Source organism: Rattus norvegicus, chromosome 3 (assembly GCF_021556685.1).
Source record: "Rattus norvegicus strain SHRSP/BbbUtx chromosome 3, alternate assembly SHRSP_T2T, whole genome shotgun sequence".
Lineage (NCBI taxonomy): Eukaryota > Metazoa > Chordata > Mammalia > Rodentia > Muridae > Rattus > Rattus norvegicus.
This window is the reverse complement of record NC_141536.1, coordinates 142,589,445-142,615,676: the sequence shown is the minus strand read 5'-3', so window position 1 is coordinate 142,615,676 and position 26,232 is coordinate 142,589,445. Positions and strand designations below refer to the sequence as shown.

At 46.4% G+C, this 26,232-nt stretch overlaps 1 protein-coding gene across 1 annotated transcript; it reads right to left on the bottom strand.

Moving 5' to 3' along the window:
- Nucleotides 1-12,380: 12,380 nt before the first annotated feature.
- Nucleotides 12,381-18,124, bottom strand: Bpifa1 (BPI fold containing family A, member 1). The gene is made up of 9 exons (NM_172031.2): nucleotides 18,095-18,124; nucleotides 17,071-17,293; nucleotides 16,740-16,899; nucleotides 15,968-16,075; nucleotides 15,538-15,687; nucleotides 14,679-14,757; nucleotides 13,898-13,961; nucleotides 13,488-13,564; nucleotides 12,381-12,543 (listed from the first exon to the last, which is right to left on the bottom strand). Exons 2-8 carry the CDS (start codon nucleotides 17,279-17,281, stop codon nucleotides 13,524-13,526), a joined length of 813 nt encoding a protein of 270 aa, NP_742028.1. The 5' UTR covers nucleotides 17,282-17,293; nucleotides 18,095-18,124; the 3' UTR covers nucleotides 12,381-12,543; nucleotides 13,488-13,523.
- Between the last annotated feature and the right edge of the window lie 8,108 nt (nucleotides 18,125-26,232).

The following is a 26,232-nucleotide window of genomic DNA, read 5'->3' as shown; positions in this document are numbered from 1 at the left end:
AACAAGAAAACTTGAGATGGCAGGTTATTAAAGACTTCATGGTCCCATGCAGAGGCTTAAGGTTGGAGATCCGTGCTCATGAGTGTCAGGAAGATCAAGTTTGGAGCAGCCGGGGTGGCCGCACCAGGAACTTCATTCTTAGCTCCCAGACCTCATCCTTCCCTGTTCTTGTCCTTTCTGTCCACTTGGTGATACTTTGCTCATACTACATGTGGCCTTCCCGGCTCTGAGCTATCCTTCGATTCTACACATATGTGTGTGTGTGTGTGTGTGTGTGTGTGTGTGTGTGTGTGTGTGACATGCGTGTGTATGTGTGCAGGTCTTCACACTATTCCTGGTAAAATTCTTGTTTACAGAGGAGAAAACTGAGGTCTGGTTAGGACAAGTGACCCAGAAAGGACAGGGAAGAGCCCAAAGTCATAATAGCATGCAAACCATGGCAGCACCGTGCCAGGTCCTCAGAATCCTGTGGGTGGAGGTAAGCTTTTACAGTGAGAACTGGGGCTCAAGCATGAGGTGGCAGCAGGACAGAGGGACTTTCTTTTCTTTCTTTTTTTTTTTAGATTTATTCATTTATTATATATAAGTACACTGTAGCTGTCTTCAGATACACCAGAAGAGGGCATCGGATCTCTTTACAGATGGTTGTGAGCCACCATGTGGTTGCTGGGAATTGAACTCAGGACCTCTGGAAGAGCAGTCGGGTGCTCTTAACCGCTGAGCCATCTCTCCAGCCCCAGAGGGACTTTCTTGATCTTTCTCCTACTCAGTGTGCTGAGAGATGGAGATGGCCTCTTCACATTTGCTTGCCCTTTGATTTCCCACACCATGCCTACCATATCTAATAACTATTTATTTGGGGAGATAGCTTACTGGCTAAGAGTGTTAATAGTTCTTGCAGAGGACTCAGGTTTAGATCCTGGCACCTACCCATAAACTCTAGTTCCAGCAGATCTGATATCCAATGCTTTCTTCTGACATTTGCACACACATGAGGCACATAATCACATGAGCATGTATGTTTATATATTATTTTACTCATGCATGTATTCCCACATATCTGTGTGCATGCGTTATGGTAAGTGTATGTACACATGTGTTTGGATACCCATAGAGGCCAGAAGAGGCTCTTGGGGCTGAGGTTACGGAGGTTTGCGAGCTGCTCCGTGGGGGTGTTCGGTTTTGTATATATCATCTCATTGTTGCTCTTGTTCCTTTAGCAAATCTGGTTAATACACCAGTGCTCAACCTCTCTCTGTCATTTTTAGTCTCCGTGTCTCTGTCTGTGTCTCTGTCTCTGCTGTGTGTCTGTCTGTCTGTCTGTCTCTCTCACCCTCTCTCTTCTCTCTCTCCTTTCTCCTGGCCTAGTTCACAGAATCCATCTGCTTTAGGTCTTGTTTTGTGTTCTCCTCCAATATCTGTGTGAGTTTGCCACTGGGCAGCAAGTGGCCTCTTTGGTCCTTGTACTTAGGTGAGAAGTGAGTGGACTCTGCATTCTCTTTCCTCATTGTCTTCTATACTTTTTACAGCAAAATGAATTTTCTTCTTCATTATTGGGGATGGAGGGTCAAGGATCTCTGAACTGGGGCAGAGGAGATGGCTTAGCCGCAAAGAACACTTGCTGCTCTGGTGGGAGACCCAGGTTCAGTTCCCAGCACCCATCATGTTGGGCAGCTTGCAGCTGCCTATAACTCAGGCTCCAGACAATCAGATATTGTGTCCTGGTCTGTGTGGGCACCTGCACCTATGTATACAGATTTATACCTCCCACACACGTAATTAAGAAAACATTAAGAAAATGTCTGGTCTCTCTTGAATGTGCTGTTCATGTTTCTTCTGCCCTCGACTTCCTTTTTTGGCTTTGCAGTCTGGTTCTTGCTTCTATAACTGCCTCTCCCCCAGTTTCAGGTCCCACAGCAGCCTGGGGCTGGCTTCCAGGACAACACTGCAGGGGGTCCTAAGAGTCACCCTCTCAAGATTTCTTCTTGGTGCTTTTACTGTCAATGGAGGTATCAGATGGCTCTCAAGAATGTCTTCAGCCAATGGTCTGTGGCAACCCTTTCCGTTGAACATTTCCATAGTAATGTCTTTCATCCCATCAGAGCCACAGGGATTCACCTGGAACTCCCTACAGATTTTTCTATGTACTTCTTTCTGGTTAGAAGCAGTAATTGGAGGCACCAGCATATACAACCAATAAGTCAAACAACCCAGGGACCAGATATCCTGTTTTTCATGATAATTACAGAAGGCTCATTTATTCGGAAGACATGTGATAAGGTGTGCTAGCAGATGTTTAAAATTCATACCTTGGTTGAATAGTCTAGCTAACCCAGAGTCCCTGGGCTTGATGATGTCTTGTCATCCAGGAAGACACTGACTGATTCTAGATTCTGGTGCAGCACAGTGGGAGCAGCCTCCTCTGTGACCTTCTTTTGGGGCCAGTGTGAACTGAGTCATCATCCCAAGAATAAACTCCTCACGTAGGTATTCGTCTGTCGTGGGTCCCTTTGTAATTAGACCAGTCAGGTGCCGATACCATCACAATGCTCCACCATGTTGTACAGGGCCGTGGTTGTTTGAATGTAAGGGTTCCCCATGGTTGTTTGAATGTAAGGGTTCCCCATAGGCTCATGTATCTGACCGCTTGACCTTGCTTAAGGAGGTTATGGAACGTTTAAGAGAGGGATCCTTGCTGGAGGAAGTACATCCCTGCAAGTGGGCTTTGAGATTCCCTACCTTCATCTTAACTTGAAGCTCATTCTCTCCCACTCCTGCATATTGTGAGAAGTGTGATCAGCTGCTTTCCCGCTCCAGCTGTCTGCTGCTATGCCTCCCGCAGCATCACAGACACTCCTTCTGCAGCCATAAGCCAAAACAGACCTTTTGCCTGTAAGTTGTCTCAGGTCACAGCATGACAGAAGCCAACTATGGAAAGCTATGACATGCAAGTGAGGTTCCTGGAGATGGCCCACCACTTTATATGACTGCAATGGGTGCAGTCTGGAGAGGAACAGCCCTAGAGCCTTCATCCCAAGATTGCTTCTCGCTGCTGATGTGCCTTTCCGGCTACTGTTGCATAGCCTAGTGATTCCTGGGCATCAGCCCACTCTATTGGGCAAATTTCCTTCAGGCCAACATGAAGATGAACTTTCGTGAATTAATGCTGTTTAGATGAATTAATTACTTATAGCATTCTTGATTAGAATAATTTTACAAAGAAAATGTAAGGAGATGGTACAGTTCTTCTGCTAGAAAATATAATAAAAATAGAATGTGCCTTCTCCTCATAGAATAGTAAGTAAAGGCTGCATAATAAGGACTACAATGAACTTTCATAAGTTACACTAAGAAGAGAAATAGGCTTGGGACAGATTTGTGATCAAGGAAAACCATTCACTGTAGGTCAGGCCCAAGGATGAAGCCACAGTGTGCACTATGGTAAAGCAAGGCCATGGGAAACTGAAACTGTTGCTTTGAACTTATAATGAGCTTACAGAATGAAACACTGCTCCGAGCTTACTATTGATATTCTTCTGTAACTCCCCCTTTGTGTTACATTTTATCTGTGAGGTAATTTTATAAAGAATTTTTGTCTAAGAAAGAATAAGGTCAGAGAGAAGGAATAAAGTATGGTATTTGGGGCTCGGCCCCATCCACCAAATGTATATGTTTGTCTATATGCATGCATATACATACACACATGTATTGGTATATGTGCATGAATGTAAGTGTGCATGAACACTTGTGGAATTGTTGAGATAGGTGGTAGGACCTGGCCTAGGTGTCTGTGCATCTGTGTGTGTGTCTATATGTGTGCTTGAATTCTCCCTTTCTTCCTCTTCTTTTGTTTCTGACTCAGGAAGACTTAAAGAACTCTCTTGCCTGGCCAGCAGGAGGCCCCTCAGGTAGAGAGAAGCTAAGCCTTTTTTCTTAATCCCCTGCTGCTATCAGTAGGAGTTAATTGCCATAAGTCAGTGGCTTTGGGCCACAGACTAGCAAAGAGTTAAAGAAAGAGAAAATTTACCAAAAGTTAACTACTTTTGCCCCTCCCCCACAGTTGCCTACACCAGAGTTTTGCCTGCCTCAGCATCTGGATGCCAGGGCTGGACTGCATCAATGGCATTTTATCACAGGAACAGAAAAGTAACTGAAGCAAGGACTTCACGGTTTCCATCGATAGCACCATCATCATAACGGGTGATGCTTGGATGCTTCGGCTCATGGAGCAAATTCACTTCAGAAACAACCACATTTTCCAGCTTCCATCCTGGAGCCATAGTCAAGGTCTTTCCAAACTCGTATCTCCCATTGATCTTTCCCCGGATCTTCTGGTAGTGGCCGCTGGAGCCCGCACCACGGAGAACTTCATAGTCCTTTTCCTTGGGGTGATATGCCAACTCACCATGGCTGAACCATCACCACCCTACCATCTTCCAAACCATGCTACCCCAACCCCTGCTTAATTCACCACAGCAAACCACTGAGTCCACAGCCTGTGGGCTGGTATTCCTCAGTTTTTATTGCTACTACAAAGGATGGAATCTGGGGCCTTGGTCCTGTGCAACACATACTCTACGGTTGAGCTACATTTTCGTCTTCTGTGTTTGTATGGTAAATATACAACCCCACTTCAGGGACCAACAACTAATTTAAGGAAAGTGATGAGTGTATCTGTCAGTATAAAGCTGGACACTAATCACACTCAAAATGAGTTTCTGGCAGAAACTAGGCAAGGCAGGTACATAGCTTAGCTGTTAGAGTGCTTGCCTAGCAGGAAGGAAACCTATAGTGCTGAAAAAAGGAGAGGTAGTATGGTGGTACATTCCTGTAATCCCAGTACTTGGGAGGTGGAGGCAGGAGGATCAGAAGTTCAAGGTCGTCCTTGCTTAGGTAGGGAGTTTTGTTGTCAGTCTGTGCTAGAGACCCTTTCTGTTGTATGTATGTGTATGTGTGCGCATATATGTGTATTTGTATGTGTGCATGCATGTATATGTATGCGTATTTGTGTATTTGTGTGTATATTTATGTCTGTGTGTGTATTTGTGAATGCATGTATATGCATGTATGTATATTTGTTTGTCCATGTGTATGTTTATGTCTATGTATGTATGTATGTATGTATGTATATTTGTATGTTTATGTGTACGTATGTTGTGTGTATGTGTGTGTTCATGTGTGTATATATAAATGTCTTTATATATGTGTATGTGTAAGTATGTGTGTATGCATGTACATGTGTATGCATGTATCTCTCTGTGTGTTTATGTCTGTGTATGTCTCTGTGTGTGTTTATATATATCTATGTTTGTGTGTGTATATATATGTGTTTTTATGTGTGTATATGTGTTTTTATGTGTGTGTATATGTGTTTATGTGTGCACATGTATGTGCATGTGTTCTGGAAAACAAGCCTCAGTTCATGTAAGACAAAGCAGTATGCAAGACAAGCACCTTACCTACTGAGCTGGCCCTGAGTCTTACCATCTTTTAGACCGACCTATGTACTCACCTGTCAGGTATTCTGTATTTCTCATCATAGCTTCCACTTACTGCCAACACCCCTTCCCTTTGAGCCTAAGGGACCCCTTCGGGGCATGCTTGTCAGTTATTTTTATTGTTTCTGTTTTTTTCCCCCCTGGAAAACACCAACATTAACTCAACCCAGACAGGAAAGCTGTGGCCAACAATAAGTTGAGAGGAGACTGCCACAAAACATGTAGGCAGAAGTGCTTAGAGTTTGGCAGGAATGGTGGTGCACACCTTTCATTCCAACAGGAGAGGCAGAGGCAGAGGCAGATGGATCTCTGTGAGTCTGGGATCACACAGAGAGACATAGTCTAAAGTAAAAGTTCTCTGATAGTTTTTATTGTGTGTAGTACTGGGTTAGAGCAAGGCCTCATGCATGCTACCCAACGCCCCAGTACTGAGCTGCACCCCCTGCCCCTTCTTCCCTCTTGGTTCACGTCTTTTCTCTAAGAACCCACAGTTTAGGTTCGTGAGCGAATATCTCACCTACCTCGATGTGCGTCTCAACTCCAGGAGTTTGGCATTTGTTCTCATTGATTCCTGTCACAGTGTTCACATCTTCTATTTGCAAGACATTGTTTTGATTGGAGACGTGTCAATGGGGGTACGCTTCAAGGTTTCTAAAGCCCATGCCAAGCCTAGCGTCTGCCTCCTGAAATGTTCGGATCAGTTGTGAGCCCTCAGCTACTGCTCCAGAGCATGCGTGGTCGCCTGCCGCCATGCTTCCTGACGTGACGATCAAGGTCTCATCTTCTGGAACCCTAAGCCAGCCCCCAGTTAAATGCTTCCTTTTATAAGTTGCTTTGGTCATGTTTTTTAAGGACAGCGACAGAACAGTGATGAAAACAGTGTCTTAGATGCGTGCTTACTGAACAAATTCAAAACAGAAATTTAAGTCTTTGTGTAGTTAAGGTCAGTATCTGGAGAACCTCGGCTACTTTTCAACTGTAGGAGTTATGTTTTCCTGTTTCTTTGTGCATCTCATGCCTTTTAAAATAAAACAATTATTATTATATTTCACACGTGTGAATGTTTTATCTGCAAATGCCTATTCGCACCATGTGCACACAGTGCTAATGGAGGCCAGAAAAGGTCATCAGATCCCCTGGAACTGGAATTACAGAGGGCTGTGTGCCACCATGTAGGGGCTGGGAACCAAAGCTCTCCTTCAGAAGAGCAGTAAGTGTTCTTAACCAGTGAGCCATTTCTCCAGCTCCTCACTTGTAACTCTGTGCCTCGTACTTAAAAGTATAATACAACCACTTTGCAAATTGGGTTATTCTTCCTTTCTGGAGTTTTTTTCTTGTTGTTACTGTTGTTTTAGGTATTGTCTAATAACTTTTCCCAACTAATTCTGTAAGCTTCTGTTCTTTGTAGTGTGTGACTTCTTAGTATTGAGAGAGGCAGTCTTTTGCATATGGTGCTTTGACTTTTCTGTTGGCCAGGTTAAGAGTGAGCCTCAGGCCTGGGATATTTCCACACGTTTTCATACTCAAATAAGTTTCCTTTTTTTTTTAATTATTATGTGCATTGGTGTTTTGTATGCATATATGTCTCTGTGAGAGAATCAGATCCCTTAGAACTGGAATTACAGACAGGTGTGAGCTGCCTTGTGGGTGCTGGGATTTGAACTCAGGACCTCTAGAATGGGTTAAACTTTTTTTTTTTCTTTTCTTTTTTTCGGAGCTGGGGATCGAACCCAGGGCCTTGCGCTTGCTAGGCAAGCGCTCTACCACTGAGCTAAATCCCCAACCCTGAACTCAGGACCTCTAAATGAGCAGCCAGTGGCCTTGACCACTGAGCCACCTCTTCCACCCACTTCTATACTTGTGGTGGTGGAGACCCTGCTCCATGCTGTTGCCTGCAGTAGCTTACAGACTTCAGGCTCTGCACTCATGTGAAACTGGATCCTTGGATTTCATTAGGAGCTTGCGTGAAGCAGAACTGGAGTTTGTTAAAAAGGAGATTCTTAGGACAGATTTACACAGGAGAGTTATGAGAAGAGAAGGCATTCAGGAGAAAAGTCAGGCATACTCAAGGGCGTGGGTGGGGCAAAGCCTCCAAGGCAGAGCCAGGCCTCATCATCCGTATAACAACAACTCCGTATACAGACAACTCTGGTGGGTTTTGAAATTGTTTATTTGAAGGGTTGCCAAGGAATTGAAGTGAGGTAACAGAGTGGTTCCTGAGGTGCAGCAGACAGAATTATGGCGAATAAATAGCACCTTAGATCCCAGGGATGCAGTGTATCATCCTGCCTACAAAAACTCAGAGTGTTCTTTTGTGAGATTCTCCTCAAATGCCCAGGAGAGGAGAGAGGCTCTACCTGAGGCCTTAAGCATGATTCATCGATATTCTAGCATCCCCATCTGAGAATATTTCTATATAAAAGACAGTTTGTCTCAATGTTCTAGCAATATACACAGAAAATATTACCTGTGCTAAAATTACTCTCAGCTGTGGAGAGGTTCCAACTATTCTTCAGAGCAAGGAATAGCTTTTCCCTCCCACAGCCCACAACTCCCCCGTCTTTCTGTCCTGCCTCACACTCCATGAGACAATGAGGCCACAGAGCTCCCGCCTTGCATGGGAACTCTTGTGTTTGAGATTGTTCTTCGCTCTGGTTCAGCGTTTGCATTAATGGTTTCAGATGCGCCCCCCCGCCCCCAGCTTTCAGATTTGCAGACTGCACAAGGGAGGGATTGGAGCCTTTGTCGCACAGCGGCAGCACGCATGCTTACTTGCTGGCGTGGTCTCCCTCTTCCTCTCCCGTGTAAGCAAAACATTTGTGACGCATCATCCTGACCCCTCTTGATTGGATGAGAAGCACCTGTATGACCAGCGAAGTGCACCTTTAAGTCTATCTGTGACAGCCATTCCAGAGACTGCTAAGGAGGGAAGAGACCTGACCTTAGTGTGGATGGCATCAGATGATAGGCTGGGAGTCATCACTGGGTGACAGGGAAATCTGTTGGCACAGGCATGCTCCCTCTGCTTTCTGATCACTAGGTGTTGGGCTGCTCTACGCAGCCCTATCATTCCCACTGTGATGCACTGAAGCCCATGAAATCCTGAGTCTCTGAAACTGTGAGCCTAAATCAATCTCACTTACTGATTTGTCCAGATGTTTGCCAGTTCCTGGAAACTAATCCAGTATTGTCCCCGCCAGCATCTGACCCTCCTGTGTTTTCCTTGAAGAGGCCATTGGGTAGAAGTGTTTAATTTCTGATCTTGGGGTTGGTGTTGTTTTACTCAGCAGTCTGGCACAGTAAGCAGGGTTACCAACAGAACAAGCCATGGCACTGTCAGATGGTAGGTCTTTGCTCCAAGGTAGGGCCAGCAGTGGGGAGGTGTAATGGAATGGCTGAGGTGCTGGTGATCCTTTGGCTTTACAGGGGTAACATGGTGAGCACGAACTCTCATCACATCCTAGATGATGCCTGGAACAGGCAGAGGGTCCCTGGCAAGGAACCCTCCCTGGTCTGAGTTGCTCGAGGCCCCCTATCTAGACCTGTTTTCATGCATTAATGAAAGACTTACAGTCTTAATGGGAATGAGACTTAAAATCAAATTATTTTCTGAGGAGGAGATTTGACAGCTATGGGCAAAAGGCCAGAGAAACCTCACACCACAGTCTGATTGATACTCCTTTGATAAGGACCTCTGTAGATACACACGTCTCAGGCTGAATGGTGCTCTCAGGGATGGGACCAAGTGACAATGTTAAGATGCAAAGAGACTGGAGGAGGATGCAGACTTTCCTGTGGCTTTGGCATATCGTTGCTTCCATGACAAGATTTTCCAGTCTCCCTAGGAGACAATGGAAATTGGCGACATCAGGTAGATCGGGGATAATTTGCTGACCCAGGATGTTTTTCTGCCTGTAGTGCGTATGTGCTTATGGGTGGGGCCTTTGGGTGGTTTTGAGCACTGGTGACTACAGTTCCTGTTGCTGTCATAGCTCGGACTGTTTGTGGAGCAGAACACCAGCAGCACCTGAGGGAATGTGCCCGCTCATAGCTATGGGTTTGAGCCATACGAGGAGGCCTGCCAGCTGAGCCTTAGTGGGTTAGTCAGCAAAAAGCATGCTGGAGGGAAGTGAGATACTTCCTTTGATCATCCAGGACTTACCGAGGCAGGAAAATGTCACAAACAACCTTGTCACTACAGAAAGGCTGCTTTGGTTCACAAGGTTTCTGGGGCATAGAGGCTGGCAGTGGATTACAACAAACCAGGTGCCTTTGGCCCTGAGATGGCAGACGCCATAACTGCCACCCCCACTAGAGAGGAATATGCTGCTATTGACTTGGTTAGTATTATTTTGACACTATTTTGGTTAGGGTTATGAGACAGGGATGTATGCCCACCTGTTACTGCCTGTGGTACACTCCTGAAGGAAGGCTCACACCTCTGCAGTATGCCACCTTCAACCAGTCCAGGAGCAGGAAAGTTCTAGTCACCCAGTATATTGATGACATCCTGAGAGTTGAGTACCCTGCAAAACCAGAATCAGCATTGACTTTACTTCTTACCTGAACTAAAATCCAGGTAAAGTCCGGGGTCTTGAATAGTGGGCACATTTCCTGGGGAGCCACAAGGACAAGAAGACAAAAGCTTAGTTTTTATTCAAATAAATTATTATTTGAATAAATAATTAATTTAATAAATTATTCAAATAGTTGAATAATTGTTTTTGTCCTTGGTGATTATTCGGGCTTGGGCTGAAGAGATGGCTCAGCAGGAAGTGGCACTTGCAACCAAGCCTGATGATAAGACCAGGGGGTTTTAAGAACTAAGGACTACACGTCCTTTACCTAGATGCTTTTATTTTTTGGTTCCCCTGATCAGGGTGGCTTGCAAGAACACCCATTTTGAATGGGACCTCTGTGGAAGCCGGCCTTGGAAAACATCCAACCAGCCACAGTCTATACATCGCCTTTAAGACTTCTGGGGCTGCTGTTCCAGTGACCCTGCAGATGCCCGTATCCTTTGCCTATGCAGATTGGTGCTTGTGGCAACAGGGAACTGTCCCTGGGGTGCATAGTTTCTAGGCTGTTGGACACATAGGTTGCCTGAAGTGACTTTCATACACACATGCATCTTCAAATGGCAGCTCTTTGCCTGCTACTGGGTCCTGAAAAAGGCCATGTATCTTTTTTTCTTTCTTTCCTATTTTTCGGAGCTGGGGACCGAACCCAGGGCCTTGCCCTTGCTAGGCAAGTGCTCTACCACTGAGCTAAATCCCCAGCCCAAGGCCGTGTATCTTATAGTAATGCTGTGACCTAAACTGACTTCACTTGGATGGAGCCCCACCAATACCAACGGACAGACCCAACAGAACCCCATCTCCAAAAAATGAGTTGACACATACAAGAAGGGCCCAGCCAGGATCACTAGGGTCTAGTAGACTCCATAATCAAGTAGCCAGCTCACCAGGAGGGACTGAACAACCAGGAGGGGTCCAGGATTCAGACATGTCCCCTGATGTACTGATAGTTCTGCAAAACTAAAGGGCGATGTTAAGCAGTGGACCCGGGCAGTTTCCAGCCTTAGCGAGCACGCTCTTCTTGAGTCAGTTCTAGTTCTGAGCTGACTGCTGGGGCCCAGAACAAGAACCGAACCCAGAGCGATGGCTGACCATGTTCTTATCCTATGTTCCTTACCTTCATCTATACTACCTGCTCTCCCAGAACTTTCAGGTTAGCCAGAGGTGAGAGCGTAGGTCCTCCTCAGGCTGCTCTGAACCCCCAAACCCTCCCACATGCAAGTGTGGCCTCCTGAACACGCTGGAAGCCTACATTCTCTCTCCAGATTGTCCGCTGGAGGTTCACCCTTGGCACATTGTCTTAAATGTCACCACACTCCAGGCGGCTGGTGCTAGGCAACCACTCCTCAGTGGTTTACAGCAAGCATGCGAGAAGTTGTCCATTCCTAGTCTGTGAACCCTGAGCCAGGTCAGATGAAGGCAAGTTTTAAATCGGGTTGTGCGGGAACCCAGTGAGCAGGCCCCATGTTGCCATCGCTCTGGGGAAGAGGTCTCGGAGTTCCTCCACCCTCTTCCCTGCTCTGGAGTCCACTGGACTGTTGAGTTTGTGTGCTTGTTTGTTTGTTTGGTTTGTTTATTTTTTCTACCAAGACGTTGGTTTTCTGGTCTCCTGGAGACTCTTTAAGTGAATTCAGTTTTTCAGTATTCTATACAATCTCAGTTTTCCCCCTCTCTTTGCTTCCTCAAAATCAAGTTTTCCTCTAAAACACAACATAAAACAAAAAAAGCAAACCATGACAACTCCAATTAGCCTTTTCATTGCTTTCCATAAGCAGGTAACACTTGGACCCCAGTGCCTTCCCTTCCACTCTTTTTCTTTGTGATTCTCTGTTCTCCTGTTGCTGGGAGAACAGAAAAGAGGCCAGTAGGACAGTGTCAAAGTGTCTCTCTCCTTCATGGCCTCTGAAACATTTCCACACAGAGTGGCCACCATCCAAGTCCGCTCTTCCTGCTCTATGCAGTTCACCTTTCCACATTCCTGGTTCCTCCCAATCCCCAACCTGAGATGTGGACCAGAAACATCTACATCTTCACACACCCACCTTGCATGGCCAGCTCTGGAACATGTCTCCTAGCAGCTGCCTCACTTCTTGTGTGACAACCTGTGTGTAAACATCAATGCCCCAGTGCTTATCCACATGACCTAAGAACAGTAGGACAACCACCCCAATCCACATTCAGCTGAACCCCAGCCCTCAGCTGATCAAGACCTAGTATATAGGCTGTAGGCCCTAGAGTCTAGGGTATGGCCTCAGGCTCTTTCTAGTCTCCAAAGCCCCAAGTAATGGTGAAGAACACACAACAGTGCAGATGAAGAACTATTTTATTTAGGATTAATCATGTCTGATGGGAAAAGAGAGCAGACTCTGTGAGGAGAAGGCAGGCATATGATTTTCCAGGACGTGGGTCCCTTTCTGTGAGCCATGGGAAACTGGGCAAGAGGCAGGAGAGAGCATCGAGAAACGATTCTGTTGGGAGAAGAATTGGGTCAGGAGGGGAGACTTGAGGTCGGTGACTCTTACTGGTATTGTCCCATCATCAAACTGGCCCTGTGAAGGCAGGAGGCATGCAGAGACCCAAGGAAGAATCTCAGCCATAAGGAGTCTGGCTGTTTGTGCATGTGCTTGCACTATATAGAATATGTATACGTTTGACCGTAGTGAATGTGTATATGATGTTTGCATATATGTAGAAACATAATGGTATGAGACTGCATGGATTTGTATCATAAACATATCTGAATGTGTGCATGTACATGTGCGTGCGTGTGTGCACACTTATGTGTATCTATGATGATGATGATGTATGTGTGAATCCATGATGATGATGACAATGACGACTATGATGATGATGATGTAATGATGAATTGTATATATATCCATGATGATGCCTATTTCTCTTTGTAGTTGTGTTAATATGGCACCCGTGTCTCTCTTCCTCTGTTAGCCTTTCTGTGAACCTTTGTTTGTATTTCTGTGTGTGTTCCAGTGGAAGCTTGGCTCTCTTTAGATAGTTCTCTAACTTGAATCTTAGATGTTAATGGTGTGGTCCATGGTGGCACTGCTGAGAGACAGTGGATTCTGTGGGAGTGAGGCACTAGGGAGGGGGAGGTCTTTAGGTGACTAGAACATGCTACCTCTTGCTGTCTCTCATTTTGCTTCTTGGCTATCGAATGAATAGTTTCTTCCATTATGATCCTTGTTATGTTCCCAAAGCAGTGGAGCAATTGGCCATGGACTGGGTTTGTAAAACTGTGAGCCAAAAGAGGCCATTTTATCTTTACAAGTTGATTATCTTATGTCTTTTATTAGAGTGACAGATAGCTAACTAATACTGATGACATTGTCCCTAGGTCCTTGCTTCCTTCTAGAAGGATAATGGCCAATCCTCAAATACCAAGAGCAGTACTCACCAGCTCAACCAAGGTGGGCCTTCCTTCCTGGGAAGCCTAAACTTTGATGACAAATTGTATTCCATGGATCAGTAATTCTGGACAACGACAACAACAACAAAAGCATAAAAACGAGATTAGAGTCACAATCTGGAGGTGAAGGAGGCCAGCAGGAGCTCTGATCACCAGGCAAGCTTACCACACCCAGGAATGTGGGGAAGGCTGTGCCCCCTCCAGCCAGCTCAGCTATTCTCAGGTCAGGCTGAGAGGAGGAGGCAGACTTTATCTCAGACTCATCTGGATAATTTGCGGGAACAAAGATACATCCAAAGAAAGAAGGATGAGGCCAGTGAGGCCTAGCTGTCCCGTGATGTGCAGAGATAAAACTCCTTGGGGAAAGAGACACTCCTTCAGAGGGGCAGAGGACTTACCAGCAATGTTATGCACCAGGGTGACATCCAAACCGCTGAGAATCCCATTGATCAGAGGGCATACCTGACCCGGGCCAGAGAGAGGTGTTAGAGAGACTCCTGCAAAGAGACTTTTGAAGAAGCAGCATGCCCAAGGCGGAATGTTCATGGATACTTTCTACAGCCCAGAAGAAACCAACCAGTGTGTTTGGATGTGTAGAAATAAGGGGCTCACAGGATAGATGGACTAATGGCTGGCTTCATTTCTCATACAGGGGAGCTGGGCTTACTTCACACCAGGGCTCTCGTTTAGCCAGAGCAGCTTTAAGACCCATGGAGAAGGGGGGCACTTCTTCTTTTTTTTTTTTTACAGAGACTACTTATTTTATTAAAGAAATGATAATTCTAACCATAACTTCTCTCAGTGATTTTTTTTTATTATTAACTTAATTTGAGTATTTCTTATATACATTTCGAGTGTTATTCCCTTTCCCTGTTTCCGGGCAAACATCCCCCTAATCCCTCCCCCTCCCCTTCTTTATGGGTGTTCCCCTCCCCATCCTCCCCCGATTGCCGCCCTCCCCCCAACAATCTAGTTCACTGGGGGTTCAGTCTTAGCAGGACCCAGGGCTTCCCCTTCCACTGGTGCTCTTACTAGGATATTCATTGCTACCTATGAGGTCAGAGTCCAGGGTCAGTCCATGTATAGTTTTTGGGTAGTGGCTTAGTCCCTGGAAGCTCTGGTTGCTTGACATTGTTGTACATATGGGGTCTCGAGAGGGGGGCACTTCTGATCCCTTACCTTGCCCTGGATCAGCTCAGGAAGGACTTTAGTCAGTATCCCTGTGAGGCTGTCTAAAGAGCTCTGAACAGGAGTGACTCTGGAAGAGAAAAGTCATGGATGTGGCTCAGAGGCTTGGGGTTGGGCTTGGGAAGTTCAGCAGTCACTATGGGCATTCAGCCTTGGCACCCCAAAACTGAGATCAGGCCTTCCCCACTCATGTCTATGGCAGAGGAACAGCAAGGATCCTAGTTATAGAGGTTGAAGGTAGAATTCTGTTAATATCCTCAATGTAGTTTCATATTACAAAAAAATAAGATGAGGCAAAATTGGAAAAATGCCAGTGAAGTTCACCTTCCCTATAGTAGGTGGGGCTTAAATACAAACTATTTATTGCCTAATCCATTATAAAATTAGTCATTCTATTACAAATATGAGTGCACAATAAACAAGAAAATGTTCTTTCAATACCATTTAGCGTAGTTTTTGAGCAATTCATAGTAACAAGCCTTGTCTCTTGGTAGTAATTAGATATAATAATTTTTGACAGAATCTGTGGAGGTCCATGAAGTTGGTGATACAGACAAAAAGTATTAACGCCATTTAAAGCCACAACGTGTACACTTGCTCTTTCCTAACATTAAAAAGTTGGCCATTCTGTCCGATAAAGTATAAGTGAGGATTTATGTATTCCTTTGCTTATCCATCTGTCCATGTCTATATGTCTTTCCATCACTCAGCAAGCACACATTCATCAATCTACCACCCATCCTCCTCCACACACCTCTCCCTTTCTCTCCTCTTACTCATATATTCACCCACTGTCCCGTCATCCCACACTGCTGTCTCTGGGTGGGAGAAGCCAGCCCTTTAGCCTCACCCATTGAGCAAGGTGATTTGCAGGCTGCCAGGGGAGTGGGTGCAGTCACCAAGAACCAGATGGATCCTCCCCTGATTGTCTTTCATGGCTACAATCTCTGCGGTGATGTTCAGCTTCACAGCAAGTTGCAAAAAACTTCCAACCACGGGCCTGCCAGAAAAAGGAGGAAACATCCCTACTAGCATCTGCCCCTCCCCTGCATTTCATGGCGGGGGGTTTCTTAGTGTTAGGAGGGCCAGCCTCACCTTACCCTATGTTTTTCACAGTTGTTCTCATCTCCCAAGTAGGAGAGAGCAATGTTCAGAGAGGTCAAGCCATTTCCTACATGACTAAGTTGCTCAACATACCGGCAACAGGTCGTTTGTATCTTCTTGTCTCCCTTAAGCTCTCCGTGAGCCATCCCCTTACCGCCCGCTTCCGACCCACTCACATATTCACTTGGAGTTTCAAGCTCAGAGGGATGGTGGCGTAGAGACGATGGCCATCAGGGCTCTGCACAAGGCCAAGTTCCAGCAGCCGAGGATCAGTGATTTTTATGCTGTTCAGGGGACATTAGAGGAAAAAAAAATCAGGGTCTCAAGTCTTAAATCTGGAAACCATTTTTTTTTTCACACAAATTGACCCATCTCAGAGGGAGAGCTGGCACCCGAGGTGAGGGAGACAGAGAGCTTTTCAGGCACACCCATCTTCCTTCAATTCTGCCTGAATTGAACCCCAACACACAAGGTCCGCTATCCATCTCAGGTCTAGAAGGTATTTGAGGGAGAAAGGGGCTTGTGCATGACAGCGCAGAGCTGCCTAAAGCAAGTGGATAGGTCTGTAGGTTAGGGTGAGAGGGATAGTTGGATATGTAGAAGGGTGGAAAAAAGAGGAAGTAGGTAGATGAAAGGAAGGAACAAAGACTGTCTGTCTGTCTGTCTGTCTGTCTGTGTTGGTATGTCAATACACACATAGAAAATACATGGACAGCTAGAATAAACCCTTGACAGGACTTATAGCTGAAATCACAAGTTCTGTCATAACCTCCAGCAGCAGATCAACCCTCTGCTTTTCACAGTGATTAAAGAGCAGAAGTTGGAAAGGGTGCAGAAGGGCGGGAGGGAAGAGAGCCCTGGCTCCATGCTCAGCCCATCCTCCTCCCTCTTAGGGCTGGCTGGGACTTCTGTTCTTAGTGGGAATCAAATCCCTGTGTGGCAACTTACTCAAGGATGTTGTTCAGGAGAGGGACTGATGACGTCAGTTTTCCAAGCAGGCCCCCAACAAGGCCATTGGAACTGCCTCCTCCAGACTTTATAACATCCAGGAGTGGAATATTTTCCAAGATGCCCAGCAGTCCCCCAGAGAGCAGGCCACCACTGAGAGCTGCAAAGGGGAAAGAACTTCAGAGGTCATGCCTGCCAACTTCAGGTCCTCACCCCCTCTTCTTCTCTCATACGTCCCTTCCTGGTATTGGGAGATTGGATATACTAGAGCACACATGTTAAAACAGAGACACATGTCAACATCCCCTGAAAGGGGTTGTCATAGACTCACCATTTGCGAAGTTTCCAGCAAGAAGATCTGTGGGATTTGAAGGCAGTGCTGGGCTCACGGCCAAAGGCAGACCCTGCCCCAGGGGCAAAGGCAGACCCTGCCCCAGGGGCAAAGGCAGACCCTGCCCAAGGGGCAAAGGCAGGCCTGCTAGCTGGGCTGTGCTCTGGGCCAGCAGCCCACAGAGGACGACAAGACTCCCAACTAGAAACATCTCTCTTGGTGTCTGCAGACAGAATGACAAATTCTCTGTGGTATGGATATCAGAGGATTCTCTGCACTGCATGTCCTGTCCCCAGGGGATGGGGTTGCCACTGTTCTGCCCCGACCCCAGGGGCTGATGACTAGCAATAGTATCTAACACTGCTGTAGTAGTCTGTCCCAGTCACCAACTTCATTGTCATCACATCTTCAGATGTGGGCTCAGACAACCCCTATTGCATGGTTGCCTAGCAACTCTAGGCAGTTTCCCTAAGGTCACTTGTTGCAGCTGTGAGAGGCTCTGAAGCCATTCCTGCCTGGCCCAGAAGCTTCTGTTTAATTAAGTGACCATCATGTTTACTCTGGGGCTTTGGGATGTGACTGTGGTGGCCTGACCCATTGCCCCCATCCCTGTTCTTCAGTGTGGATGAAGAGGCTCCCGCATGGCAGAGACTGAAGACCCGAACTGCTCAGCCACCATCTGCCAAGGAATGGTTGTTTGGTCTGTTTTCAGGCCATGATGGCCTTTGGATAGCATTAAGAGCAACATAATGTCAAAGATCACTTGGGCACAGTTCACCCCTTGATGGTTACCTTGTTAAACTTTCTTCCCTAGAGCTTTCACTTAGGTCACATGGAGTTCACTGCTCTATCAATCTCTCCCTCTCTAGGAAAGGTGAGTGAGTGGTCAGTCCCTGTCCCCAACCATGGCCAGTCCTGTTTTTCTTGTCATGTCCCCAGTTAATGACAGTCCAACCTTCCAGCACCAGCCTACAGTGAGGGACCTGGCTTTCTGCTACCTAGAGGAGGAAGGGGCAGGTCTCACCTGAGTCTTAAGGTCTCAGTGGGTGTCTGGGTTCCTCTTCTAACACGTTTGCCAAGGAAGAATCACTCCCTTTTATAGAATGGAAATCGGGAAACCTGATATTGGATGATGGGCTTAGAGATAATTCCAATTTCTGAAGTTTGGAAGTGTCTTTCAGGGCTCTCCAAAGTAAATAATTGTCCATCACATTAACAGGTGAGTCAGTTAAGCTGTTTGGTCCACAAATTAAACAAGAACATTTGAGATGGAGGCTTACTCAAGACTTCACGGTTTCGTGCATGAGTTATAGGTTGAAGACCAATGCTCACAAGTGGCTGGAGGATCAGATTTTCAGTGTTGAAAAGGGCAGTCCAGTCAGATCACTCAGGAACCTTTGTCTTGCTCTCATCGCTTGTGACCTCTGGCCCCCAAGTCCCATTCTTTCTACAGTTGGCAAACTCTTGTTCCCACAGCGTTAGGAGTCAAACTATCTTTCCCCCTCCCTATCTTGAGCTACCCCTAAACTTCATGTGTGTGTATGTGTGTTCAAGGGAGGTCTTTTCTTTTAAAGACCCCTGATGGATGTAGATACTCATAAGGTCTTGGGACAGAAAGTTCACTACTGTTTTATTGCAGAGGAAGAAACCCAGGCCCAGTTAGTACAAATGGTTCTGAGGGGAAAAGGCAGAGTTAGAAGCCATTGGATAGTACCAATAAGGAAACAATACCAGGAGTGAATACTACCAGGCTCTAGCCTGTGCCAGGTTCACTCACCCTGGCAAGGTTTCTACAGTGGGAAACTGAGGCTGAAGCCTTCTCCATACTTCCTCTCCATTTAGATTTCCCACACGATGCTTCCCACTTCTGTTTCCTGGAAACATCTTTCTGAGTTGGTAGGCTTGATGGATCTTGCAGCTTTCTGGTCTCTTACCCCTACCTTTTCCTCATACAAAATAATGAAGCATTGTTTACTACTACATAGGCCTGTGAAGTCCATTTTTCAGAGGGAAAAATGGAGTCAGGGATATGCCGAGGTCTTGAATTGTGAGAACCACCAGGCCATGCTATATAGTGTGATTGCTTTGAAGTTACTATGACACCCAGGCTGACCTTCAACTTATCCTCCTGCTCCGACTCCTGAGTGCTGAGATTACAGTCATGCCCCTATGCCTGGTCTGAGAGTAGGCCTTGCTCTGCACAGGTTCTTACTTTGGGTAAATGGAGGTAGGTAAGGCCTGAAAAAGAACTGGGATTGTGTGTTCGATGATTAGAAATCTCTGAAGTCAGGATGCTGGATCTGAGTTATGGCAGAAAACATGGCAGGTTGGGGCCTAGCTGTATGCTGACCTTTCAGGTCACTCATTATGGAAACTCCTTCCTTCTGTGTAAGATGAGGATGACCTCACACCTCAGGGTTTTGGGGAGAGCACTCTTTTTCCCCCATTTTTATTAAATTGGGTATTTCTTATTTACATTTAAAATGTTATTCCCTTTCCCGGTTTCCAGTTCATCAGCCCCCTAACCTTCTATATGGGTGTTCCCCTCCCTATCAATCTCCCATTACCACCCCCCAAAACAATCCCCTACACTGGGGGTCCAACCTTGGCAGGACCAAGGGCTTCCCCTTCCACTGGTACTCCAACAATGCTATTCACTGCTACCTATGCAGTTGGAGCCATGGGTCCATCCATGTATAGTCTTTGGGTAGTGGTTTAGTCCCTGGAAGCTCTGGTTGGTTGGTATTGTTGTTCTTATGGGGTCGAAAGCCCCTTCAGGTCTTTCAATCCTTTCTCTAATTACCCCTAAGGGGTTCCCGTTCTCAGTTCAGTGGTTTGCTGCTAGCATTCGCCTCTGTATTTGACATGTTCTGGCTGTGTCTCTCAGGAGAGATTCGGTTCCTGTCAGCATGTACTTCTTTGCTTCATCCATCTTATCTAGTTTTGGTGGCCGTATCCACATGTGGGGCAGTCTCTGAATGGCTGTTCCTTTAGTCTCTGCTCTAAACTTTGCCCCCCTATCCCCTCCAATGGATATTTTTGTGGAGAGAGCGCTCTTGGGGAGCTGGCATGTATCTTGCTTGATGTAGGTGTCTGCACATTCTTTTACCTGCGTTACCAAGCAAGATACATGCCAGCCATTTACCTGCTATTTCTGATAGTATTTTGTTCATTTACAAAGAAAGCCTTCATTCCCGTCTCAGGGATTTACCTGTACCATGGTGCACAGAGGAGGCTTGTTCTTGTTCTTGACTAGAAAAATGAATGTCACCTGCCAGCTGGTTTCTTCCGATTTAGTATTTATCATTGATTGTCTCCTCCTTAGACAGACACACATTATCTATGCCCTTTGTAGGCCAAAGGTAGCACTGTGAGGTGGGGTGGCTGTTAGCCCAGCTGCCTGTTCCCACCTAAACCCTCTGGCTCACCATCTTTCCTTGGGCCATTTATTGTCTTGGCCTTGGGCAGGGTTGGGGGCATAGGCGTCCCCTCTTCCCTACACTCAGCACGTCTGCAGGGTTTCTTGAGTCTATCCTTACTGAGTTCGGTTTTGGAGGCAGCGTGTGCTGCATTGTGTTCTTTTCAGTTTCTCTTGGATTCCTCCCACCTCTACCTCAACATAGAGAACTGTCTAGTCTTGAGGGTGGGAATTCTTGTTTCACACCCTTTGAGGTCTGCTTTTGACAGTCTGTTAGGAGTTTAAAGAGTCCAAGAACAGGCAAACACATCAAAGGAACATTTGGTGGAGGTTGTCACTTCTTTCAGGGCGAACTTGTATGATTTACAACTTAGTATGACTTTGCATGACCATCATGATAGGGCGAGGGCATTTGACTCAGAAACGCTCCCCGTCCATTCTGCCATTGGCATCCACTCACCTGCTCTCACTCACTGGGCCCCAGACACAGGAAACTTAACGCCTCACTGCTGCTTCTGCTGGAATTGTTCTTTGAGGAGTCCCTGCATGCTTGGTGCTCCAGCATGGATGCTCCTGAGCAGATCCCAGCAGCAGGACACACAGCTAAGGCTCCTGCCTCAGCTTTCCCTCACAGGTGATACTGAGACATCTACTGTGCTCCCAAGGAACTGTGGGTGGCCTCCTTCCCCTCCTTCCCATACACTGCTTATACTCAGGACCCTGTACCGGTAAGGTGTGTGTGTGTGTGTGTGTGTGTGTGTGTGTGTGTGTGTGTGTGTGTGAATGTTTTGTTCTGGTTCTTAAATTGATCAAGAACAGAACAATATAATTTGCTGAGGCTTAAGAAGAATCAATCTCATAGGATATAGCCACAACTCATGCCGGCTTCCATTTTTAAAAAGTAGAGCTGAGTTTTCTTATTAAAAGAATTCAGTTTGTCTCAGGTTCATTCTCTAGAACACGGGAAAAAGATATGGAGGAGGTTTTCGGAAAAGGGGGGGGAGAGAGAGAGAAAGAGAGAGAGAGAGAGAAGGAGAGAGAGAGAGAGAGAGAGAGAAAAGAAGGAGGAGGAGGAGGAGGAGGTGGTGAGGGAGGAAGGGAAGGGGGAGAGTTTTATGGCAAAGTGCATCTAATGGATCTTCTCAAGCACTGTTAGCCACAGGCAAACTTCCCTTGCCTTGAGACTGATTTCTCCAGCACCAAGAGCAGACAGCAGAAGCCTCTTAGAAGACACTGGGGACTTATGCCACTTGTCACAATCCTCTGAGGGAAAGTGAGGTTAAGAGAAGGCTGTGACCTGCCTGAGGTGAACTCACCGGGGAGAGAGGTGACACCAGGCTGTATTGCTTCAGTGCTTTTCAAGGACAAATTTGCAGTCTTCTGTTCCAAAAGGCCTGGCCATGTCCTCTGGAGGCCTCCCGTGGATCATTGCGTCAGCGGTCTCAGCGTTCTGAACCTGGCATGGCTCATTAGCAGAGGGTGACTCTGGGAAGCATGTTTTACTCCGCATCCCTGTCCATCTCTCTCTTTTGTTTCATCCTCTTTTGAATTAAACACATGGCAGTATCTCAAGCTACATTCTGCTGCCTTAGTGGAGCTCAGCGTGTCAAGTACCGCACTGTTAACAGTAGGAGCCATGAGGGAAGTCTCTAGAACCTTTTCAAGGCTTCTTCTCTTGAGCTAGGTTACCTCACCCAGAGTTAACATGGAATTAACCACAAACACCTCCTAAAACTGTGAGAGGTTAATGTGTGGGGAAAGTGTATAGTCCTAGTTACATACCTGATCCAGAGCCTGCCTGGACACCAAAGGACAAGGAAGGTTTAAGGTACCTAGAGGTAGTGCGCAGACAAAAGTTCTGACTTCTGGGGATTGCATTTTTGTTTTAAGCGTCCGTCACTGTGGACCCCAAGAGCATTGGGGGGCTCTGTATTCGAAGGAGCTCTTCTGGGAGCAAGCGTGATGGAAGAGCCTCTGACTCTGTGAATCTTAATATGAAGACAGAATGGGGAAAGCACAGAGAGACATCTTCATGGAGCTCTTAAGACAACCCAGACGGAGCCAAGAAGAATGAAGACAAAAGCTATCCCCCAAGGAAGCAGACAGCCGTGTGGCCTAGCCCTCCTGTGTTTGCTCTTTGACTCAAGAGCAGGAAGAGCCCTTTAAGCCAAAGGCTATCAAGTGGAATGTTCAGGAACATGGCGTTTAGGGTTGCAAATCCGCGGTGAAGCATTTCGGATTAGGGAAGTTTGAATTGAAAGATGGAGACAAGAAGTTCTCTGGCCCTCTTCTCATCTCTGAGCGGTTGACACTTCCTTGTTTGAGCTTCTCAGCTCACCTGAACCTTGGTTTCATCATATTCCCCTTGGGTGGGAGGGAAGCCTCGGGGGGTGTTAGAAGGGAGGGAGCACGGGGAGATCTTGGGGTGGGGGTTCCCAGTTGAGAGTGCGAGCCTTGTGATTCCCCTGCCTGCCAGGTGATTAATACGGTTAGCAGGGCTGACAAGGCCAGTTCCTCTCTGTGTCTTTAGGGAAATAACTTTTTCTTTCAGAACTCTCCTGTGTAAACTGGGTGACAGTTTTGTATATCAGAGGGTTGCTGGTGAGGAGTTTGAGATATTGAAGACTTGTCAAGTGCATATTTATTTATTTATTTATCTTTATCAGATATTTTATTTACATTTCAAATGTTATCTCCTTTCCCACTTTCCACTCTGGGAACCCCTTATCCCATCCCCCCTCTCCCTGCTTCTGTGAGGGTGCCCTATCATCTACCCACCCCTTCGTGCTTCCCTGCCCTGGCATTTCTCAACATTGGGGCATTGAGCCTTCTCAGGACCAAGGGCTTCTCCTCCCATTCATGTCCAACAAGGCCATCCTCTGCTACATATGCGGCTGGAGCCATGGGTCTCTCCATGTGTACTCTTTTGTTGGTGGTTTAGTCCCTGGGAGCTCTGGGGGGGGGTCTGGTTGGTTGATATTGTTGTTCTTCCTATAGGTTGCAAACCCCTTCAGCTCCTTCAGTCCTTTCTCTAACTCCTCCATTGGGGGCCCTGTGCTCAGTCCAATGGTTGGCTGTGAGCATCCACCTCTGTATTTGTCAGGCTCTGGCAGAGCCTCTCAGGAGACAGCTATAATCAGGCTCCTGTCAGCATGCACTTCTTGGCATCTGTAATTGTGTCTGAGTTTGGTGTCTGTATATAGGCTGGATCCCCAGGTGGGGCAGGCTCTGGATGGTTTTTCCTTCAGTCTCTGTTCCACACTCTGTCTCTGTATTTTCTCCCTTGAGTAGTTTGTCTCCCCTTCTAAGAGGACTGAAGTATCCACACTTTGGTCAGTCTTCTTTCTTCTTGAGCCTCATTTTATGTGGTCTGTGAACTGTATCTTGGGCATTTAGAGCTTTTGAGCTAACATCCATTTATCAGTGAGTGCATACCATGTGTGTTCTCTTGTGACTGGATTACTTCACTCAGGATGATATTTTCTAAGTTCATCTATTTGCCTAAGAATTTCATGAAGTCATTGTTTTTAATAGCTAAGTAGTACTCCACTGTGTAGATGTACCACATTTTCTGTATCCAGTCCTCCGTTGAAGGACATCAGGGTTTTAGCTTAAAGCTGCTATGAACATAGTGGAACATGTGTCCTTGTTATATGTTGGAACATCTTTTGGGTGTATGCCCAGAAGTGGTTTCGCTGGATGCTCAGGTATTTATTTATTTTTAAATATTTATTTTTATTTGTGTATGTGTATATATGCCACGTATTTGCCCATGGAAGCTGGAAGAAGGCACTGGATTCTCTTGGAGCTTGAATTTCAGGCATTGTGAGCCATGGGTGCTGGCATCTGGAACTGGGACCTCTGGAAGAGCAGTAAGTTCTTAAGCATGGAGCCACCTCTCCAGCCCATGTTCCTATTGTTAATATGTGTGACATTTGTCCTTAGTCTGTGATGAATTAGGATGGGAATCAGCATTCAGTTTTGGACAGCCCATAGACAGACAGTTAACAGTGAACTCAATGGCCTTGAATAAACATTTTCCATATAGAAAACATCTTGCAAGTGGTTTTTCATGCACTCCACACACATGTGGGTGCTGTCTGCTAAATATTTTATTTAGAAAACTTGTTGAAAACACATTATGATCAGAAAAAGGTATACACACAAACAGCTGAGTGAATTTTCCATAGACTGAATGCTCTTCCCCGTAGCCAGGACCCAGGTTAAAGCACAGGTTGTCACCAGTTCTTTAGAAGCCCCTCCCTGTTGCCCAACTTTGCTCCACTGTAATTAATCCTGACCCCCAGCAATGTGCATCCACTGCGGTGTGTTTTTACTTCTGTGTCACTGGAGCTGCAACACACGATCTTCAGGTCCGTCTTTTCTGATGCAGCTTTGGAAGATTCACTCTCGGAGGATTCTTTTCATCACCATTGTTAACACGGGCTGTGTCTCTCCTACCTCCCTGCCTGCCTGTCCATTCTCAGGACATTTGGAGACACGGCTGCTTTACGGCTCTTGTGTGCATTGCTGCCATGACAGCCTTGTCTTTGGACAGTTCGTGCTGAATCTCCCACATGTCTAAGCTAAGCTCAGCTTGACTGAGTGTTGCTAGTTTCCTAACGTGGTGGGCTGATTTCTCTGATGCCAGCAGTGTGCCATGGGTCCTGCAGAATTTTTACTCCCACAAGAGCCCAAATGGTGATGCCTTTTGTCTAAGACACAGATAGTGAGTCTACAGGTCAGGAATTATCCACTCATTTTACCCTGAACGTTTGCTGAGTTTGTTCTCTATTCCATCTCTTGCTTTGGGGCTGGAGACACTGGTTGCTCATGGACCCGCTCCTTAATAGAGGTGAATCTTGTTGTAAAATTATAATAAATGGCTTTCTTTTCACCCCCACTAGGTCTAGCACCGCAGTGCCCCAAGATATCTGATAGATATCTTAATCCCAGTCAGCAAAGTCTCTCACTTTGCTCCATCCCATGTAACATTGCCGATGGCCTCTCTCTGAGCCTAGCAACAATCTCTCTACCCATTCAGTTCCCAAGGCAGGCTGCCACCACGCCAGAAATATACATCTCAATTTCGTGGCGGCTTAGTGTCCCAACTGCCACATACTCTCTTAAACTTAATTTGCCACAAGAAAGAACACACAACACAATAACCTCTGATCCAATTGATAAGATATAATTGCCCACCTAAACATATAAAGCCCCATACACATCCATCCCTGAAGAACATTCATAACAACCTGTAAATACACAGATTGGAGTCTTAGTGTCAACCTCCATGTTTTCTCCATGGCTTCTCTTCCCGTCTCTCCATTCCAGTCTCCTCCTCTTCCCTCAAACTTTTCTCCCGCCCATCCTTCCTTCTTGTCCAATGACAGGCCTCATTCTGTCCTGTACCCACCCTTGTCTGATTCAGAGTCTCTTCTGCATTTCTGCTCTATTGTGCTTTCTATGCACCCTTTGGGAGCCCAGAGACAGACATGGCACACAGTAAGTGCTTAACTAAACATAGATGAGTCAATGAGTCTAGCTTCTCCCTGCTTTGAGCAAGGTCCCCGGCTGCAAACAACAGGCTACCATGGGCATTCCTCACCATTACTGGGCTGAGCAAACCAGGGATATTTGCCCTAAAGCTTGATGTGGGGGTGGAGGGTGGTGTGTAGGGGTGGTGTGGGGGTGTGGGGTGTGTAAGGGGCTTGGGCTGCCATATCCTTCAAGTGGTGTCGATG

Bases quoted from the DNA above. Each gene is read 5' to 3' on its own strand.
- Bpifa1 (NM_172031.2), bottom strand. From the start codon at position 17,281: ATGTTTCTAGTTGGGAGTCTTGTCGTCCTCTGTGGGCTGCTGGCCCAG. The intron at 14,758-15,537 runs GTGAGGCTAAAG...TTTCTCTTCCAG, and splicing joins CAAATCACCTTGCTCAATGG to AGTCACTCCTGTTCAGAGCT. The intron at 13,962-14,678 runs GTAAGGGATCAG...GGCCCGGGTCAG, and splicing joins CTGAGCTGATCCAGGGCAAG to GTATGCCCTCTGATCAATGG.